The sequence below is a fragment of the Schistocerca gregaria genome, chromosome 1 (assembly GCF_023897955.1).
Source record: "Schistocerca gregaria isolate iqSchGreg1 chromosome 1, iqSchGreg1.2, whole genome shotgun sequence".
NCBI classification, from domain to species: domain Eukaryota; kingdom Metazoa; phylum Arthropoda; class Insecta; order Orthoptera; family Acrididae; genus Schistocerca; species Schistocerca gregaria.
In genome coordinates, this window is record NC_064920.1 from 856,836,925 (window position 1) to 856,859,152 (window position 22,228).

The following is a 22,228-nucleotide window of genomic DNA, read 5'->3' on the forward strand; positions in this document are numbered from 1 at the left end:
ATACGACCGAGGCACACAGGGCCAACACCCGGCATCATGGTGTGGGGAGCGATCTTCTACACTGGCCGTACACCTCTGGTGATCGTCGAGGGGACACTGAATAGTGCACGGTACATCCAAACCGTCATCGAACCCATCGTTCTACCATTCCTAGACCGGCAAGGGAACTTGCTGTTCCAACAGGACAATGCACGTCCGCATGTATCCCGTGCCACCCAACGTGCCTCTAGAAGGTGTAAGTCAACTACCCTGGCCAGCAAGATCTCCGGATCTGTCCCCCATTGAGCATGTTTGGGACTGGATGAAGCGTCGTCTCACGCGGTCTGCACGTCCAGCACGAACGCTGGTCCAACTGAGGCGCCAGGTGGAAATGGCATGGCAAGCCGTTCCACAGGACTACATGCAGCATCTCTACGATCGTCTCCATGGGAGAATAGCAGCCTGCATTGCTGCGAAAGGTGGATGTACACTGTACTAGTGCCGACATTGTGCATGCTCTGTTGCCTGTGTGTATGTGCCTGTAGTTCTGTCAGTGTGATCATGTGATGTATCTGACCCCAGGAATGTGTCAATAAAGTTTCCCCTTCCTGGGACAATGAATTCACGGTGTTCTTATTTCAATTTCCAGGAGTGTAGCTGTTGCACAACTGTAACTATATTTTTAGATGGCCAGTATTGGTGATGGCCGAGGACAAAACACTCCGTGCTCGAAGTCGACTGGCTTCTGCCAACTTCATCCAAAACAGTATCAGGGAGCCCTCGTTCTGGACGTTGTGACAAAGACAATGTACTGTTCCTCTCTGGTTGCCTCTTACAGGTTAACATAAAGGTTTTTTCGATATGTCGCCTCGTAATATTGGTCTTTGTTGCGGTAGCAGATGCATAGGAATCCCACTGAGAGCGTGACCGAAAAGTCGGCTTTATTCAGTGACCGTTACCGTGCAATATGACGGGGCACATTACTCAGAAAAATGTTTATGTTAACTGACAGACCGCGAAAGCCCATTGAGGTTCTGAATCACAACAGCATGTACACGACTTCGATTGCAAGCTCTTGGCCAACTAGATCTACAGCTGTCGGCAAATTTACAAATTGAAATAAGAATTGTAACGCAGAACCATTAATTTTAATATATAACATCAACGTTAACTGAACAAAGTGCATCAGACATTTATTTTCCAATTACAGCAATGAAACTGATGGATGGTGATCGTACAGCGAAACAGAGAATATAATTTGAGTCTAATTAAACAAACGAGGACACAACAGTGCAGTTAAATCTTGCATGCACGTGGCTGCAGATTTCCTTAAGCAATTATTTAACTGACAAGTAAATGAGAAGTCTCGAAGCGTCTCAACTTCACTAAAGCCAAACACTTTAACGTCTCACGGCACTATCCTACACTCCACACGTGGAATGTTAAAGACTTCAAACAGTTTTATACGGCAGTTATCAACAGCTAATAAATATTTCACGGTACTCAGGCTGATTGAAAATATATATTCCACGACTTCTTTATATCTCAGACCATCACCATAGAGTTAAAATTTTTCAGTTTTGCTAGTCCATCAGTACTTCATAAAGTACTATTGTAAACACAGCATAAATCTGAAAAACGGACCTCATAGTATTAGTAAGGGATAATCTCTGCCACGTGGAACCTAAACTGGATAACGGGAGGACAACAGAAAGACAACAAAATTTATGTATGCACCTAATCCCATTCATGAACATGATTTATTCTCTTTTGGATGGTTCCTCCCTGACAGCCAAGCAGTGGGCGTTAACTTACATACAACCTACTGCTAAGTTGACTTGTGCTTATTGACAAATCTTCTCACACATGATCCAGCACAATATCCTCATATTCTACCATAATAGTAATTGCTTGCCGATATCCTTGTGCAACTGAAAAATTCTACGTATTGGAAAACTTGACTCCGTCCATTTGTTTGGCTCTCCGGGCATCACAGAGTAGCACAGTATACGAGAGGTTGTACTCCTGCACTTGTTTTTTTTTTTTTTTAACACACTGTTTTCTGACATTAACTGAGCACAGTAACACTGTAACTCTATTTAGGGATGGATCTAAAAAGGAGGACTCTTTCGGTTACCCTATTATTTTCTCTGATCGTGTTAGGTTCCGATTGCCTCACAAGTTTTCCGTATTCGACGTGGAACTATACGCAATCTTGCGGACACTGAAGAAGGTGAGATTTGTTGCAGCAGCTAAATTCCTTGTTTGTTCCGATTCTCTGAATGTACTTCACTTCCTACAAATTTTGTACCCAGTGGATAAAGTAGTCCAGAAAATCCAGGACACCTTCCTCCGACTACAAAGGCTAAGGAAAGAGGTATCTGTTTGCTTGGTGTCAGGGAACGTGGGTATTGGGAGAAACGAAAGGGTAGATGTAGCAACCAAGGACACGAGTGAACATATTCAGTTATTTCAGTATACCATCCCCTGCTATCGCCTCTCTGTTGAGGAACATAGCCATGTGTCGGTGGGAGGAAGAGTGATTGGAAGTGACGTATAGTAAAGTGCGTCTAGTAAACGCTCAACGCAGCCGTGCCGTACCTCCCTGCAGCCACCCAGGCGGGATGAGGCCCTCCTTACTGGTCTTCGCGTAGGCCACACTCACATCACGCATGGCTTCCTATTCTGGCGAGAGGATCCTCCAAAGCGTGATGCTCGCGGTGTAGAGATCAGTGAGGGCCACATTTTCTGACGCTGCGTTCTATTTTTGGACCAGGGGACAGCGGCCAAATTTGCCGACAGGTCTGCCCCCTACTTTTGGTGACGTTCAAACGAACGTGGCGAGAGTTTTAAGGTTTTCTGATACATCCAACTTGTTCCAAAATGTTTGAGGAACATGTTCTTAATATGTTAACCAGGTGACTGGCTCTCTCAATTTATTTTTTATAAGTGGTCAGCTAGTCACACTTCCCTGCCCCGTTATTTTTGATCCTCTGGCATTTTGCTCATGTTTTAATCCCAGGTAAATCATCTCAGCCTTTCACCGTTGCCTTAAGGAGTATGGGTCAACAGGAGTCAGGGAGAGTGAATAAGTGAGTGTAGGTTTACTCATCACTATCTGAAAAAGCTTTTCGAAATTTTATCCACATTCGTGTCACATTTGTAAGATTGCTAATATTATCGGCGTTGAGCGCCCGCCAGCTCCAAACACACACACACACACACATATATATATATATATATATATATATATATATATATATATATATATATATATATATATAGTCATACATTAAATACATGTCTGTAAGTTATGTAATCAGTAACATTCCATCTTTCATAACCTGTCATTAGTTGCAGAAAGTGATAAACATGGTTCTGAACACATCACACACAATTAAGAAGTGCATTTTCGAGAAGGCGACCACCGTATCCATGCAGCGGGCACCGTTATGAATCACAATCCGTTTAAGAGCTAGGACCTCACGTGCATTGTTCATTCGAGAACTCTTACCTCCAGGAGTATTCAATGATTCACCATGTTACAATACTCAGTGAAGCACACCCTATCGTGTGTCTACGTGTAACAGATTCTTCCTTGCACCAGGCACAACCACTGAACCGATTAAGGTGGTGCAGTGGTAAGACGCTGGAAGGCTTACTGTAACCCAGAATCTGGTTTCCCGTGATTTCATTAAATAACGTAAGGTAAAACTGCGGTGCTTTCTTAATTTTCCTCAGTTTGCACTTGTGGTCCCTCTCTTTGGCCTCTTCGTCGGCGCAACGTTAAATGCTGATCTTTCTTCCTTCTAGCTATTGCTTTGTACCGTTACCGATTAAGAACGCAATTGGACAACAAGAACATCACTATCTTGCTGCATTAATTATTGTAAAGAGTCATAGACAATGACTGAAAAGGCCAAACTGGCATTGTATCCGAAAGCCGACATCAGCTCTCTAACTTACTTTCTCGTGATCAGAGGATTACGTCAAAGTTCGGGTATCAAAATAGCAGCACCATTATACTATTGTAGTTATAATAGTCATAAACTTTACTTTTATTTCCATTGCTCATGTTTCCGAAGAGATTATTTCATGCTATTGTACTTTTGTTTCTCCTCAATAGGGTAAAATCTACTAATCAGATGGCAAGTACCATTCTTGAAACCTTTTTCAGCTCAAGGTATAATTTTCGCTCCTTAGACGTTCCTTAAAAACCAAACTAATACCTTTTTCGGTTCTCGTCCTTGTCGTGTCATCAGTCTGATGACTGGCTTGGCACCGCTCTCCACACTAGTTCATCCTGTGAAAGCTTCTTAGTCTCTGCATAACTGTTGTAATCTACGGTCAACCTTGCTCTCCTTTGACAACTTTTACACTTCCCAAAATTGACGGGTCATTGATGCCTCAGGATGTTTGCTATCAGCCGATCCCTCCTTTTAGTGAAGTCTTCCGTAAATTTATTTTTTCCTCCAGTTTGATTCACTACCCCCGAATTAGTTGTTCTACCTACCCATCTGATCTTCAGCATTCTTCTGTAGCACTACATATTAAAAGTTTCCAGCTTCTTCCCTGTCTGATCTCTTTAGTGCCTCGTTTCACTTCCATGCAAGACTATACCCCAGGTAAATACTTTCAGTAAAGACTGCCTAACATATAAATTTATACTCTATATCGGCAGTTCGCATTTGATATCCTCTTTACTGATACTCTTACCTCCTCATTTCCTGATTTAATTCCCTCAGCACTGACTGATTTAATGTGACTACATTCCATCACCTTGGTTTAAGTTTTGCTGATGTTCCTCTTATAACCTCTTTTCAAGACACTATCCATTCCGTTCAACTGTCCATTCAAGTCATTTTTCGTCTGCGACAGAATTACAGTATCATCCCAGTGTTCTTATTTATGCTTGATTGCACTTTAATTCCTTTGCCAAATTCCTGCATTTTATCCGTGCAACCTTTAGACTCAAATGAGTTTATTCCAGTCAATGTTGTCAAAAGCTTTCTCAAAATGTATAAATGGTATAAAAGCAGATTTGGCTTTTTTCAGCCTATCGTCGAAAGTAAGTCGCATGATCAATATTATGCCGCGTGTTCTTTCATTTCTCTGGAACTCCAAGTGATCTTCTCCGGGGTCAGCATCTAGCAGTTTTTCCATTCCGCTATACACAAATTGCGTCAGAATATTGCAACTATGATATATTAAGCTTATGGTTTAGTAATATTCACACTTGTCAGCTCTTGTCTCCTTTGGAACTGAAATTATTTCATTCTTCTTGTAGTCTGAGAGTATTTCCTCTGACTTGTATATCTCCTTCACCAGGTGGAATAGCTTAGTCATGGCTGACTCTCCTTAAAATCACATCAAGTCTGCCGAAATGTCATCAACTCTAGAAGCCTCGTCGCAAGTTAGCACTTGCAGTTTTCTATACAATTATCTCGCACTACGGTATCTCCCATCTCATTTTAACTTAATTCCGCTTCCTTTTCAATTGCCTTCACTTCCCCCTCAGATACCTGAAGACAGAGGAAGGAGAATCAAGGTTTAACATTCAGTCGGTGACGCGGTCGTTAGAGACGGATGGATAGCGCTCCCTAAAGGATGGGATGATGCGTTACGGAACAGCAGCACATAAACTTTGTAGTGGTAAAAACAAAGAAATATGAATGACATGCCACAGTTGATGATGTAGTACGTTGTATGGCGACGGAAGACGTAGAGACGAGTACTAAGCACCGCTGCGTCCGTGCCTGTTGCAGCGTGCAACCGCACCTACTACGGCGACCTGGGCCGGACGTACGAGTTGGAGCTGCACCGGCCTCGGGAGGACCGCCTGCCTTTCGTCTGCAGGCTCACCTTCACCGCCAGCGGTGGCGACCTGGGTGACCTCGTGCAGGTAACGCCCTACTCATTCAGTTTTGTCAAGTCTCAAGCTAAAGTCTGTGAAGTGCGTTGGGTGTCTGCTATGCCCCATTGGCGTGTCCTTTGGCTACTGTACGGGGTAACTCATAAGTGACTCCAGGGCTTCAGAAGATGACTGCATGAAAATTACAATACGTATAGAAAATAGATACATACCAATGGATACAGCATCTCTCAAGGCTTTTAAACCACATTACAAGAGCGAAATATGGGCACCGCTTAAGACGCGTTACACGCCGACAGTAGAAGAGTAGAGGAGCACATGCTTACAGTTCACTGAAGTCACTGCTGCCCAAAAAGACACAACGATAGCATCCCGCTTTGGAAATCTGTTCTCTGGTTTGCCGTCTGCACCTGTGAGCTAATTTGGAGCAAAATACAGAGCACATGTTTAGTCTACAGGTTCTGACATGGTTGTCCTTAGTCGTGTCCTATACAACTGCGCCACCGTGCGTGTTACGCATTGGAACTTCAGTTGCTACACGAATCGGTACACGCCACTTTTCTGTGCGTAGTTTTGGTGCCGCCGTCTAGTGAAACCGCAGCGGTGTTTATGACAATACCGGTATTTACCATCCCTTGGGAGCAACAACACAATAAAGAATATTAAAGCAGACTCTATTAGAGATTTTTATTTTCACAAGTCTGTCTTGATCACACAGATTTCATTACACTTTATTACCGGTTTCGGCTTACCGACAGCTTCAGATCTGTTGTAATTATAAAAACTGTGTAAGCGACCAGATTCAATTACTTAAGACTAAATCTATACAGTATTAATGATGCATGAAATATGAAAACATAAAATAGTTATAGCCATGTATAGCACCCATACATTCTGATAAAAAATTATGTGAGTACATGGTACGTGTTGATAATGCTCAGATTGCGTCAGGTATTTATACAAGAACATACTGCCAGTGGAGGGCACTTTAGCTAGAGTATATAGTAAATCAGTGTCGCCAATATAAAGATAAAAATGCAGTATTCACTGTCTTTAGCGAAAATTTTTCTTTGGCTAAATGAGCGTCTGACATTAAAGACATATGCTGATATACTATATATGAAATTTCACATATAGTATATCAGCATATGTTTTTAATGTCAGATGCTCATTTAGCCAAAGAAAAATTTTAACTAAAGAGAGTGAATACTGCATTTTAATCTTTATATTGGCGACACTGGTCTACTATGTACTCTAGTAAAGTGCCTTCTGCTGGCAATAGGTCCTTATATAAGTACCTGGAACAATCTGAGTATTATCAGCATGTGCCATGTACTCATATGTTTAACTTGACGATGATTTTTATCAGAATATTTTAACAGTATGTATGGCTGCTATGCATGGCTATAAATATTTTATAGTTTTACAATTCATGCATCCCAAAGAAAGCAGGTGTTGACAGATGTGAAAATTACCGAACAATCAGTTTAATAAGCCACAGCTGCAAAATACTGACACGAATTCTTTACAGACGAATGGAAAAACTAGTAGAAGCCGACCTCGGGGAATATCAGTTTGGATTATGTAGAAGTACTGGAACACGTGAGGCAATACTGAACTTACGACCTATCTTAGAAGAAAGATTAAGGAAAGGCAAACCTACGTTTCTAGCATTTGTAGGCTTAGAGAAAGTTTTTGACAATGTTGACTGGAATACTCTTTTTCAAATTCTAAAGGTGGCAGGGGTAAAATACAGGGAGCGAAAGGCTATTTATAATTTGTACAGAAACCAGATGGCAGTTATAAGAGTCGAGGGACATGAAAGGGAAGCAGTTGTTGGGAAGGGAGTAAGACAGGGTTGTAGACTCTCCTCGATGTTATTCAATCTGTATGTTGAGCAAGCAGTAAAGGAAACAAAAGATAAATTCGGAGTAGGTATTAAAATCCATGGAGAAGAAATAAAAACTTTGAGCTTCGCCGATGACATTGTAATTCTGTCAGAGACAGCAAAGGACTTGGAAGAGCAGTTGAACGGAATGGACAGTGTCTTGAAAGCAGGATATAAGATACACATCAACAAAAGCAAAACGAGGATAATGGAATGTAATTGAATTAAGTCGGGTGATGCTGAGGGAATTAGATTAGGAAATGAGACACTTAATGTAGTAAAGGAGTTTTGCTATTTGGGGGCAAAATAACTGACGATGGTCGAAGTAGAGAGGATATAAAATGTAGACTGGCAATGGCAAGGAAAGCGTTTCTAAAGAAGAGAAATTTGTTAACATCGAGTATAGATTTAAGTGACAGGAAGTCTTTTCTGAAAGTATTCGTATGGAGTGAAACATGGACGATAAATGGTTTGGACAAGAAGAGAATAGAAGCTTTAGAAATGTGGTGCTACAGAAGAATGCTGAAAATTTCATGGGTAGATCACATAACTAATGAGGAAGTATTGAATAGGATTGGGGAGAAGAGAAGTTTGTGGCACAACTTTACCAGAAGAAGGGATCGGTTGGTAGGACATGTTCTGAGGCATCAAGGGATCAACAATTTAGTATTGGAGGGCAGCGTGGAGGGTAAATATGGTAGAGAGAGACCAAGAGATGAATACACTAAGCAGATTCAGAAGGATGTAGGTTGCAGTGGGTACTGGGAGATGAAGAAGCTTGCACAGGATAGAGTAGCGTGGAGAGCTGCATCAAACCAGTCTCAGGACTGAAGACCACCACCACAACAATAAAAACAACAATTCATGCGTCATTAATACTTTATAGATTTAGACTTAACTAATTGAACCTGGTCGCTTACTCAATTTTTATATTTACAACAGATCTGAAGATAGCGGTAAGCCAAAACTGGTAATAAAGTATAAATATATCTGTGTGATCAAGATGGACTTGTGAAAATAAAAATCTCTAATAGAGTCTGCTTTAATATTCTTTATTGTGTTGTTGCTCCCAAGGGATGGTAAATACCAGTATTGTCGTAAACACCGCTGCGGTTTCACTAGACGGCGGCAACAAAACTACGCACAGAAAGGTGGCGTGTACCGATTCGTGTAGCAACTGAATAAAAGTGCCAAAAATAAAATGATTGCGAACTCATTTACAGACTTCATGTCTTCAATTGATATATTAGGGATGTTATAGTTTATTAATACTTCGAAGTTATTATTCCCTGTGACACTATGTAATTATATACTAGAAAACTTTCTTACAGGAAAACAGTACCATCAGATTAGTTAACGAAAATATAGCTGTGTAGGTACTGGGATTAAAATATGATGCACCTTTTGTACCATAACACTCGGAAATAAAGTACGGTCAAGTAGTGCCCAAACCTAGGTGATTATAAACTGGAGTATTTATAAGAATGTAGCAATCTCTTTGTATGAAAAACATGTAAACCCAGATCTTTGCATCACCCAATTTTTACATCCATCGATGTCTTCTATTAATTATTAAGTTAATATTACACCTTGCTGTAAAGTTCCCTTTCAGTAACACCCTTCCTTTCACTAAATATGTAGCAACAGTCCACTGATGTTACTCCAGTCAGAGGTAATTCGCTTCACATCTAGTTTCTGTTAGATAATATTATTTACTGGTCGCGTTTACCCACGGAGGTGTAATAAGGAGAGATAGCGTTGCAGACGTACGCTGTACGATGCTTTAAAGCCGACGTTGCCACTTTTGATGCCCCAAAACATTAGCAGACTACTGTTAACAGTTGCTTCGTATTCTTAATTTCTATCTTGTTTTAAACAGCATGTCTTACAGTACTTTGGTAAATAACACAGTGTCAGGAATACATTTTCTGATTTTTTCTGATCTTAAATGCATAGTTGATCCAGTAAGATGACCTATTTGGCCTGGTTAATGTCATTTTCTTTTTGCGACACGTTTCGAATAACCAAGAAGAGAAATATATGTTTTGAAAAGGCTGATGTCGTAATCTATTGTTTTCCTTAGTACGGAGTGGCAAAAATGATGTTCGGCCTACGTTCTGTTCGTGAAAATACTTAGAACATATTTTGCTATGTTTTGTCGGTTTCCAGTCTTTTCTTCTAACAGCGTTCATCGCCAGAACTTTTCGATATGAAATGATAGGAAATCTAAAAATCAAAGAAATAAAGCTGCTACAGTGGAAGTAACAGCCCAACCACAGTTCCTGTATATAAAAGAAAATATCACTTCAACGAGTCTATTTACAAATGGAATGTATTTCCTTTACAGTTTACTCTATAATTAGTATGATTAGTACACCTATAAAAGTGCAAGGTTAATGTTTGAGGCAATCAACATGGCACACGTCGACTTCAAGTTTGTGACGTCATGATAACTTACCTTATTATACCTCCATACATTTACCATTGTCACAGTCTATAAATCTCCTATGAATAAAATAAGCAACTTTCCAATAGATAAAATTATTGCCCAGCTTCAGGCGCTACCCTGTGTCGGGGTTGGCGCACACATTTGACTTACAGAAAATTTCAACTTCATAATTCCAAACGATGGCTCTCCTACAATGATACTTAATGTAAACAGGAGACGATCGATCATGGATCTGACATTGTGCTCTACTGACTTTCACTGTGTAACATGTTGCACAATAAAATGTTAATCTCTTGGGCCACAGCATATCCCTCTGGAGATCTCAATAGATTCACTTACAAATCCAGTTAAACTGATCTGTCCAAGCAGCAGGGAGAAAATCATAGCGATGTCGAAGTTCACAGCCACAATTCAACGCAAGTTTAAAACCAACAATTTGTGAAGTGCAAAAGTTGCCAATAAACAACTCGTTTCTGTTACTGAAGAAGCTGCATCATCTTTAATTCCAATAAAAAAGGACATCTCCGTTTCGAAGAGATATAGTTTAGTGAAATGTGCACATAGTAACGTCTGTAAACAATAAAGTGTAGAAAATTGCATTTCACACAGAACAAAGCATTAAGCTTTCTAAGAGTCAAAAAATCGTAAAATGGACAGAAAAAACTGTGAGTCCTTAAATAATAATGTATGTATAGTTTAACAATGGAGGAAATAATTAACATTTTTCAAAAACAAGAACTCAAATAATAATCACTCATGAAATATACATGGTTATAAGAATTTATGAATTTAAAAACAGCATCTTACATATCTCAGCAGCTATTTCATTCCGCACAGCAATGCGTTTAATTATCCCCTTGCAGTACCGTTTCCATACCAAGAACTGATGAAAGGCATTAAACAGTAGGTAAACTCCCCATCCAGAAAGTATTACAGAAAATCTCTCTGGTGCAACACTCCTAAAACGTTTACATAACTTCCTGGAACACCACGCAATAGCTGTAGCATCAGGTTCTATAACTAAATAATTACGATCACATGTAGTGAGCACCCAGCTCACAGAAGCAATCGTGTGACACTTCATTACTCCATTCACTTTACATTTCTGAGAAAGCTCGGCACCAACACCCATCTTAGAATTATCTGAATGTAGACAAAACCCTGGAAGCAACAGGAGAGACGCTTCCAGAAGAGTACGTTTTAACCACTCAAATTCTGCCCCTGCTTTAATATCTCATTCCAAAGAAGTTTTCCTCCCAGTCAGTGCACACGATCGTGTGCCTCTTCAAAATTAATTATACTCGGAAATGCTCTAAATTGTTTCTTTGTCTTGGAATAGGAAGTCCCCAATTGACTGATTCTTTTCAGGATCAGGTAGAATCTGTGGTAGAGACACAAGAAATTTCACCTGAAGCCTACCTAATTCAGACTTTCTTAAAGTAATAGTTACACCATAAATCCACAGCAACCCATCTGAAACCTCATCATATTTCTTAAAACTCCCCTCTTCAATCAACATATCATCGACAAAGTCAGTCAAACGTTATCTCCAATCAACTGAAAGAATGTTATTAAAACCTCTGCTAAATCTAACCAAACTGAAATTCAGTAAAAATGGTAACTTCCGAAATTGATAGCGAAGGCCATAACACAGGAATGCCGTTAATTTATGGCATAAAGGTTGCATCTGACTCTGCCAATAGCTTGTTCATTGGTCAGTAAAAGAGTGGATGTTAAAACACTAAATTTTTCCAGCAATTTCTCTAATGTAAACTGTCAATATATATTCAATAATAGTACTTATTTGTCTGGTTGTCTAAGCCATTCCACTTCTTAGGCACCAGTGACAATGGATTTTATAAGGACTCCACCAGATTAAATCACACCTTGATGTAACATTTTCTCATGCTTTGCCTTAGCGTTTTCTTTATAAATTATGGCATAAGATATGGCTCGACAACGAATTTCTTATGTTCCTTCACTTTAAACCGCAGAGAAAAATCTTATTGTAGCAGAATGTTCAAAAAATACTGCAGAATATCGTTGCAGTAAGCCAAACAAATTCTCTTTCGCTACCTCCTTAACATGGTCATCCTGATACCCTATAGCTCGTTCTGCACAAATACTTCTCTGGCAATGTAGTAGTAGAATTACGTTAGTCATACTCTTATTCCAAACAGAATTTTTGACTCAAGAGACAATGTCACCCTTATGAGATATCCTTCTCAACTAAATGAACACTCATCAAACCACAACTTCATTTTGGACTCATTACATTTCAATAAGATGTCACTGCAACGTAATTATATCACTGCTGGGAGCTTTGAGAAAAAATCAACCTCTAAAAGTGCATCAATCGCCAACTGCAGCACTATCAAAAAAATTCTCAGAAAATCTCCTACTTTGACACTTTTTTTCTCACCTTTACACTTTTTCCAGCATTTCCCCCTTCATCTTAGTTCACTGTAAAGGAAGTGTAAGCTATGAACCTAGACCATCACATCTCTGAAATGCTACCTCACTCGAGTTGGACACCTGCCTATTTGTATCAAAACCACAAGACAAAAATCATTAATATATATCTGAAGCAGTGGACTAACCAAATAATTTACATTTCCCTGTCTGTCACCAAGAAACAACTCCCCCACAACTTTGAAATTCAACACATTCAATTGTTTGTCACATTCACAATACCCTACTCAGGTGATGACTATCAGCTGATTGTATCTCCCAAATGCATGGGCCTGAATCTCCATCATCCCCATGATTATGTCCGTCATTACCACTGCTAATGTGAAATTACCAAAATATCCAGCATTCCAACTCACTCTACCTCTCCTATAATCACTGTTCGTATTGTGATCTGGTCTTTGATCCTGATGTCTCCATTTTCCGATGCCATACCTATCACATACCATATCGCCCATGCTCCCAATTTCTACTCTGTCATGCCCTAGGGTCCAGATAAACAGATTGATTATTGTTCTTAACATGACCATTTTCATCACTACTGTCATACTCCAACTCCTGTAGCAATCTTTGGAAACTTTCCAAGTCACCTTCCACATCACTAGCAAGAATAATTTGATATATACGTGACAGAAGTTCCACAAGACAAAGCCCAATCAATTCTGCAGGACTTTAAGGATGGTATAAATATTGATTTTTCAATAGCATAAGTTCAAAGAATCTTGATTGGCTGGTATATTCAGATTTGCTGGAAGTTTGCATAAACTGAACGCTGTATTTGACCCTACCTCTGGCTGCCTCACTCCAATGCGCAGACAAGAATAAGTGCCTAAATATGATTCACCGTTTTTAATCATTGAATACATATGTACAGCAGGTCAGATTCCAAATAACCACACACGAATTTAGTTTTGTCGGCAGCAGACCAAATATGTGGAAGCGAAAAATTAAATTGCCCTCTGCATGGGAAAACATAAAAGTCATTGCTTGAATTTCTATTTATTTGAAACATTTTTACAGTTAAAAATGATTAAATCAAAATTAGACATGCTCTCATCAGATACATTATCTCCACGAAAATCAATATGACTGGATTGTATGTTCCTCCTCTCTTAATGAGAAAAATTATCTGGCTCATCATCATGGCACCAAGTCTTCCTCATCACATGGACCTTCAACAACATCTTAACCTATCTTCTCTTCAACCTTTGATGATCTCTCATTTAATTGTTGTACTAATTACCTTCACTTATTAATCTCCATTTGAAACTCTTTAAACTTTAATATTTATCTTAGTTTCTCTGCTCAGCAGTCCTGACAGACTGTACCACTAAGACTCTGCTCAACATTGACCTCTAGTTGAGCAACCGAAAATTCAGCTCATGAACCTTTTTTACTTTTTAATCTCGTTCTCAGTACTGAGAATTAGCTCTTCAAAATTCTTTTCTAAACATTGTCGAAGTGTTGAATGACTTTAAATATGCTACTGTATTTGAGTAACAGATTCATGATCAGGTAACATCTCAAATCTCTCTGACAATTCTTATTCTTCTCACATTCTTTCCTTAAATTATTAAAATTATTTTGCAATTGCTTAATCGTAAATATCCAACTGAAACTGACACTCGCCTTCTTCAGATGTTGGAAGTTTGTCTTCAGTATTAGAAATTCTATCAAATTGTCCACATTACTCTTCCATTAACTGTGTACCTAATCCAGTAAGTTTCACTGCAACGTCTGCAGTAATTGACTCATATATTTTTCCTGAGCCATGGATTTGTCTTTGTAAAGTAGTAGCATTGCTGCTGCACTAGCTTCTATTTTCTCTGATAACACCTTTCCTAATTATCTGTTATTGCTCTGGCTGCTAACCTCCATTTTTTTTCAAGTTGTTTATCATTAATCCCTAGTCTACTATCTATCTTTTGATACTATTTTTATTAGCTTCTAGTCATATATTGAGTCCTGTTGCAGTTTTCCTCCATCACGGTCAGTAGTAATTCCAAGACAGACAGATCCCAATACTGTTTTGAAACTGTCTTAGCGCTCTGCTGTTCAGTCAGAACAGGACAAGCAGCAGAAGCGGAATAAGCATCTGCTGATGCGAGTTTAAGAACCTTCAACATTGCAGCACGTCAGCAATCGTTTGTTAATATATTAATGGACTGAGATCCTCCTCGATTGCGAAAAAACACCTAGTGTTTACCTAGGTTTCGGTGTAGATAACTACACCTTCTTCAGAACAATAAACTCAAAAGTGTCTATAAAGACCTTTGTCAATAATTAAAAGCTCAGCATAGCTATAAATTTATAAAAGAAAAAGATGACACATAAAAGTACATGTGAACAAAGTCAAAAGAATAACTTAACTTAATGGTGTACACTCCACCTCACATCAGCATGTGTTCGATGGGCCGTGTCCCGTCGCAAACTGCGGCAACCATACGGTAGCTCGCTTACCAGCTAGACACGCTATCTATGCACATGCGCAAGAAATAGGAAGTTACTTAATGCGAATGCGCATAAAAATACGAGAAAGCCCGTATATTCCCAAACGTGGATCAACGTATACCAAAACTAAAATGGACATAACCCGAGACGAGCTAAATACAAGATAAAACCTAAAGATCAGCACACAGGGTTACTGTATCTCGGAAGAGTAACATACATGATTGTTGATTATGACAAATTTTTTATTTATTTATTTATTTTTTTTAGAAGCTGTATGAAAAGTCAGTAGTTAGTCAAATGAGGGGGGGGGGGGGGGGTTGAGGGGACGTAGTCTAAAGACGTCGTGGAGATAAGGATATAGGGATAAAACGTGAGATGTTCACCGGGCTAAAACCACCTACATCGTAAAAAGAACAAAAAGATAAAAAGTAGATGAACAGCTTGACCAACCGCGCTCGCCATATCATCAAAACTACGAGTGAAAAGAACGAAGTAACGGCGCAAAACCATCAAAAATTTTTTTATTTCTTAGTAGGAGTTGGTCATTGAGGATATTGTCTCTATCATGTTGCAGATGCTTAAAGATCTGCATTTCTTCTAAGATATCTAATTTTAAGCCCTTGACCTCAGCATGAAGTAGCTCAATGTTAACTGGAGGGCTCGGCGCATGAGCCGCTTGCACAAGATGTTCCGCATAAGTAGAGCCTTTAGTACCGTCACCGCTTCGCGTAGGAATATGCTCTTTATATCTGAGACCCAGAGCTCGCCCTGTTTGCCCGATGTAAAATTTTGGACAATCCCCGCATGTAATTTTATATACTCCTGATTTGGAAAGTTTATCGCTCTTACTCTGCAAGGAGTGAATTAAATTCCTATGTAGACTGTTGTTAGTAGAATAGGCGATTCTGAAATTATGGGCTCTGAGTAAACGCCCCAATTTGTAACTTATATTGCCTATGTAAGGGATAGATATTGTTGCCACCTGTTTGTCATCTACCGCATCCCCTAGGGTGGAAGACGTAATATCTTTTTCCCCTTACTTTCTTATTATACATCTGTCTTACCAACTGAGGTCTATAGCCATTATTTATAGCAATATTCTCAAGTGTGACAAGTTCAGTTTCTACCGCATCTGCTGCAAGAGGGATAGCTGTAACTCTATGAATACTAGAATGAAAAAAGGCCATCTTATGGGCGTACGGATGGGCCGAGTCTGCAGGTATAATATTGTCGGAAAACGTGTTTTTCCGAAAAATACTAAATTCAATGTGGTTGTCAACTACTGTTAATGCGAGGTCCAGAAAATTTAAGGACCTAGTATCGGATTCTCGCTCAATTGTAAAACTGACATTAGGGTGAAGCTCATTAAAAATCGGAAAAATACGATATACGTCACTTCGAGAACCATCAATGATTAGTAAAATGTCATCAACATATCTCTCGTAAAATTTTATTCTCCTAAGAATCTCTCTGTCGCTGGCAAAAAAACTGGACTCTAAGTAGTTCATAAAAATTTCTGATAAAATCCCAGCTAGGGGGCTTCCCATAGCCAAACCTGCTGGTTGTAAGTAAAATCTCCCATTAAATGTGAAGTAGTTGTGTTTCAAACCGATCCGTAGCAGCATCATCAACTCATCAATCTCATTATCCAACAGTTTTTTATGGTGACGTAAATTGCACTCTAATATTTGCAGTGTCTGGTCTACCGGTACATTAGTGTACAAACCGGTAGACCAGACACTCAAGGATATGTAAGTGACTTCGTGAAGGTAACAGACAATGCTAATTTCTGTTTGCTTCACACTTCTAATGATAGGCGATGATTTGCGACTATTTCCCCAAGTATGTATCCATTTATGAACGATGGATGTAGCATAAGAAGCATAAGAATAAAAATTAATGAATAGAAATCCAAGCTGTCACTTATGCAAAGAAAACAATTTCATGTTTGTCCACGACTCGCCTGATATCAGTGTGCAACGCATTTAGAAAACACCGATAAACGCTAGAGATGGCTGTTCAAAACGTGCTGCTAAACATTAGTATATTGAACTTCACACAACACAAACGCAAATTACAAGTTTACAGTGCGAATCGTGTACATATCCAACTTTATAAAACAAGCTTACAACAAGTATAATATCACTTCCATCCTCAACTCTTTGTCATAAAATGTAGCATGAAACATTTGATAATAAAAAGCAGAATTAATTAAACCTAAGCTTTTAATAGTTTCCACAACGAAACATTGTCTCGACATTTGGTAGAAAATCCGAAGAAATTCTGGTCGTATGTAAAGTACACAAGCGGCATGACGCAGTCAATACCTTCGCTGCGCAGTGCCGGTGGTACTGTTACCGACGACTGTGCCGCTAAAGCGGAGTTATTGAACGCAGTTTTCCGAAATTCCTTCACCAGGGAAGACGAATGTAATATTTCAGAATTTGAAACAAGAACAGCTGCTAGCATGAATTTCTTAGAAGTAGATACCTTAGGGGTTGCGAAGCAACTCAAATCGCTTGATACGGCATGTCTTCAGGTCCAGATTGTATACCGATTAGGTTCCTTTCAGATTACGCTGATGCAATAGCTCCCTACTTAGCACTCATATACAACCACTCGCTCACCGATAGATCTGTACCTACAGATTGGAAAATTGCGCAGGTCGCACCAGTGTTTAAGAAGGGTAGTAGGAGTAATCCATCGAACTACAAACCTATATCATTGACGTCTGTTTGCAGTAGGGTTTTGGAGCATATACTGTATTCAAAACAGTATGAATCACCTCGAAGGGAACGATCTATTGATATGTAATCAGCATGGTTTCAGAAAACATCGCTCTTGTGCAACGCAGCTACCTCTTTATTCACACGAAGTAATGGCCGCTATCGACAGGGGATCTCAAGTTGATTCCGTATTTCTAGATTTCCGGAAAGCTTTTGACACCGTTCCTCACAAGCGACTTCTAATCAAGCTGCAGGCCTATGGGGTATCGCCTCAGTTGTGCGACTGGATTCGTGATTTCCTGTCAAGAAGGTCGCAGTTCGTAGTAATAGACGGCAAATCATCGAGTAAAACTGAAGTGATATCAGGTGTTCCCCAGGGAAGCGTCCTGGGACCTCTGCTGTTCCTGATCTATATAACTGACCTGGGTGACAATCTGAGCAGTTCTCTTAGGTTGTTCGCAGATGATGCTCTAATTTACCGTCTAGTAAGGTCATTCGAAGACCAGTATCAGTTGTAAAGCGATTTAGAAAAGATTACTGTATGGTGTGGCAGGTGACGCTAAATAACGAAAAGTGAGAGGTGATCCATGAGTTCCAAAAGAAATCCGTTGGAATTCGATTACTCGATAAATAGTACAATTCTCAAGGCTGTCAATTCAACTAAGTACCTGGGTGTTAAAAATTATGAACAACTTCAGTTGGAAAGATCACATAGGAAATATTGTGGGGAAGGCGAGCCAAAGGTTGCGTTTCATTGGCAGGACACTTAGAAGATGCAACAAGTCCACTAAAGAGACAGTTTACATTACACTCGTTCGTCCTCTGTTAGAATACTGCTGTGCGGTGTGGGATCCTTACCAGGTGGGATTGATGGAGGACATCGAAAGGGTGCAAAAAAAGAGCAGCTCGTTTTGTATTATCACGTAATAGGGGAGAGAGTATGGCAGATATGATACGCGAATTGGAATGGAAGTCATTACAGGAAAGACGTTTTTCTTCGCGGCGAGCTCTTTTTAGCCAGCCTCGGTGGTCTCGCGGTTCTAGGCGCGCAGTCCGGAACCGTGCGGCTGCTACGGTCGCAGGTTCGAATCCTGCCTCGTGCATGGATGTGTGTGATGTCCTTAGGTTAGTTAGGTTTAAGTAGTTCTAAGTTCTAGGGGACTGATGACCACATCTGTTAAGTCCCATAGTGCTCAGAGCCATTTGAACCATTTGAACAAGATCTTTTTACGAAATTTCAGTCACCAACTTTCTCTTCCGAATGTGAAAATATTTTGTTGAGCCCAACCTACATAGGTAGGAATGATCATCAAGATAAAATAAGAGAAATCAGAGCTCGAACAGAAAGGTTTAGGTGTTCGTTTTTTCCGCGCGCTGTTAAGGAGTGGAATGGTAGAGATATAGTATGATTGTGGTTCGATGAACCCTCTGCCATACACTTAAATGTGAGTTGCAGAGTAGAAGATGTACAAAGAATTCGCTATCCACCCTCTCAACACTTAACAGTTCACACCTGCTCTACGCTTACTCCTCCGCAACTGGACTCGATTAAATAAATAAGCATTGGCTCTGAGCACTGTGGGACTTAACATCTATGGTCATCAGTCCCCTAGAACTTAGAACTACTTAAACCTAACTAACCTAAGGACATCACACAACACCCAGCCATCACGAGGCAGAGAAAATCCCTGACCACACCGGTAATCGAACCCGGGAACCCGGGCGTGGGAAGCGAGAACGCTACCGGACGACCACGAGATGCGGGCTAAATAAGCATTCTAAGGCAATAAAATCGAAGCTCCATGTAGACAGGATCCGAATGATACGTAAATTCGTACATGTACAGAAAACAAGTGACTACAATTTCAGAAAAGTTGGACGATTTACTCAAGAGAAAGAGCTTTACTAATTGAGGAAAACAATACCGCGTTGGTCCATCACATTGACCATTTTCTACACCATTCTTATAATGCTTTCGTAGCGCGTCTCCCTTTCTTTCTTTTTCTTCCTTTTATTCTCCATCGAACAAGACTGATTCATAGTAGAAACAGCATGTTACTTTAGTTATGGCTTCGAATGTCAGCACGTATTATTACGACAAACACTTTTCACTCCAGTCCACTAGGTTGATATCCTCTACAAACAAGAAGCATGTGGCGAACGCTGCCACCAAGGCCTGTAATTGTCTGTGAGACAACAGCCCAGTGTACAAACGTACAAATTTGTATCGAAGCAAGCCACTTAGTTATCTCAAGATTATTATAAAAGTAACTACAATGAATCCTGGAGAAGCAAAACAGATGGCGAGAAAATGAAAGAGCCGACAAAAGGCACTTTTCAAGTACATGGCAGTAAGAATTGTTCAGAAAACTATAATAGATGACAGTCAAAATTTAACTCAATCTTTTGGAAAACAATAAATAGTACGCACGATTTAAATAATAACAGGTCAAAAATTAAACTTGACACAGTGTGGAAAGGTAAGGAACAGGGGCATTTACTACGATTAGAATGAATCACAGATATTTGTGACTTAGTAGCAAATTACTCTACAGTAATCATGGTTATCTGTCACTGCATTATACCACAGAAACCTCAACCATCAGTCACTGCAATTTCTTCAACGAATGGCATGTCGCATCTCATACGAAACGAAACGTGTCACCGCAAATTTGTAAATGTAATTACTGTCAGCTTTTTCTAATGTCATTGTAATGACTGACCTCGATGTTGCAAGCATTACCTGTTACTAGGCCAGAAATCACCCCACTTCCTTCCTTCAGGTTTTGGCCGAAATATATATTCATTTGTGTGACTTCCTGCGATCAAAAATTTGTTGATACAGTGTCATTCCCTTATTAAATAGCTCATAAAGCTGTCACAGGCAGTACTGACACAAACGCGACCTACTGGTAAAATAGTTTACCTCATACCCTATTGTACTCATGGATGTGTGTGATGTTCTTAGGTTAGTTAGGTTTAAGTAGTCCTAAGGTCTAGGGGACTGAGGACCTCAGATGTGAAGTCCCATAGTGCTCAGAGCCATTTGAACCATATCGTACTGCGCTCTGATGGTGTTGCTGCATGAAGAAGGAAGATACATTGTATTTACGCTTCTCAGCTTCACTGCCTTGTTGCAGTGTATGACCTTTCTGTACTTTCTCCAATATGTATGTTTCAAAAAACAGATCGAACGACAAGGTTCTCCCGAAATGCGTCATGAGATAATAAATAAAGAAACTGCTTTGGGTATCAAGACAGGAGGATTATGATTTAATGCGAAAGATGGTTGCAAATATAGTGCAAGGTTGTAACGTTATGTCTTGTGAAATATGATAGAGCTAGTATATTCCAACTATACTTTTAATATGAAAATGTAAGTAGATGAAACTCATCTTCTTGTGTCTCATTTATTTCCGCTATCTCAGATTCTCCAGTTGTTTTCTATCGCATATTACTAGCTTCCAGTTTGTCAGAACGCTGTTACATTTGTATTCACGTTTACATGCTTCAATATTCGTCAGTTTAAGTACGTCTGATCACATTTCGTGACACTGGCTTCTCAAATGAAGAAGAACCCTTGTGTAATGGCGTGTGCTATTAGATTTCTTGGAGTCTGAGGAGGAAATTAATATGATTCTCTTTTGCCCTTTTAATTTTTATTTTTATTTAATCGTGTCCAAGCCATAGACAACCCACATATTGCATATACACACAAATACAAATACAATACACATATGTATAAATAAAACAAACCCAAAATGGGGAGTCATATTACAATATAAAGACAAACATAGTATATATATCATATGACGTCCCGCCAAAATTCAGCGCATTTAACTGCCACTGCCGTAGCGTTTGCCAGACCTTCTTTCCTGCACGCTTCCCCCATGTTGCTGCACTCCAGGAGGTGTCCATTGTCTGGGTCTGCCCCCCCGTCTCGGTATCCCCATTTACACGTGTTTACGTTGCGTCTGCCCACCCCAGTTCGTAGACGGTTGAGGGTTCTCCATAATGGCCATTTTAGTTCATTTCCAGAGGCCAATTGTTCCTTGGGTGAGATTAGAGGTGCCTGGTCTCCCGTAGGCAGTGTTGCTTGCCATTTTTACAATCTGGCCTTTTGTTTTGAGGTTTCGAGCGGTTGAACTGTCAGTTGGTAACCAAGGAATTTTATTTTTCATTTTAGCTTTATTTCCAATCATTAGCAAAATAAAAAACTATTTTTGAACACGTTTCTGATTCAACAATTATTCCTTAACGTTCTGAGGCCTCCTAATAAACATATAACCCGCTCACGTTTTTTTGAGTTTCCCTCTGCTGTTTTGTCTGTCGAAACCGACGTATCCTTACACGCTTTCACGAACGCTGCAGCGTAACCTAGAGAAGAGGAATAG

General features: G+C 39.8%; 1 protein-coding gene across 1 annotated transcript in view; it reads left to right on the plus strand.

The window, feature by feature from the left end:
- LOC126278200 (uncharacterized) overlaps positions 1 to 22,228 on the plus strand; it is a 483,044-nt gene that overhangs the window by 169,338 nt on the left and 291,478 nt on the right. The window contains exon 3 of the mRNA XM_049978165.1: positions 5,745 to 5,881. Within this exon, the coding sequence (XP_049834122.1) occupies positions 5,745 to 5,881 (137 nt within the window). The remainder of the gene's footprint in view (positions 1 to 5,744; positions 5,882 to 22,228) is intronic.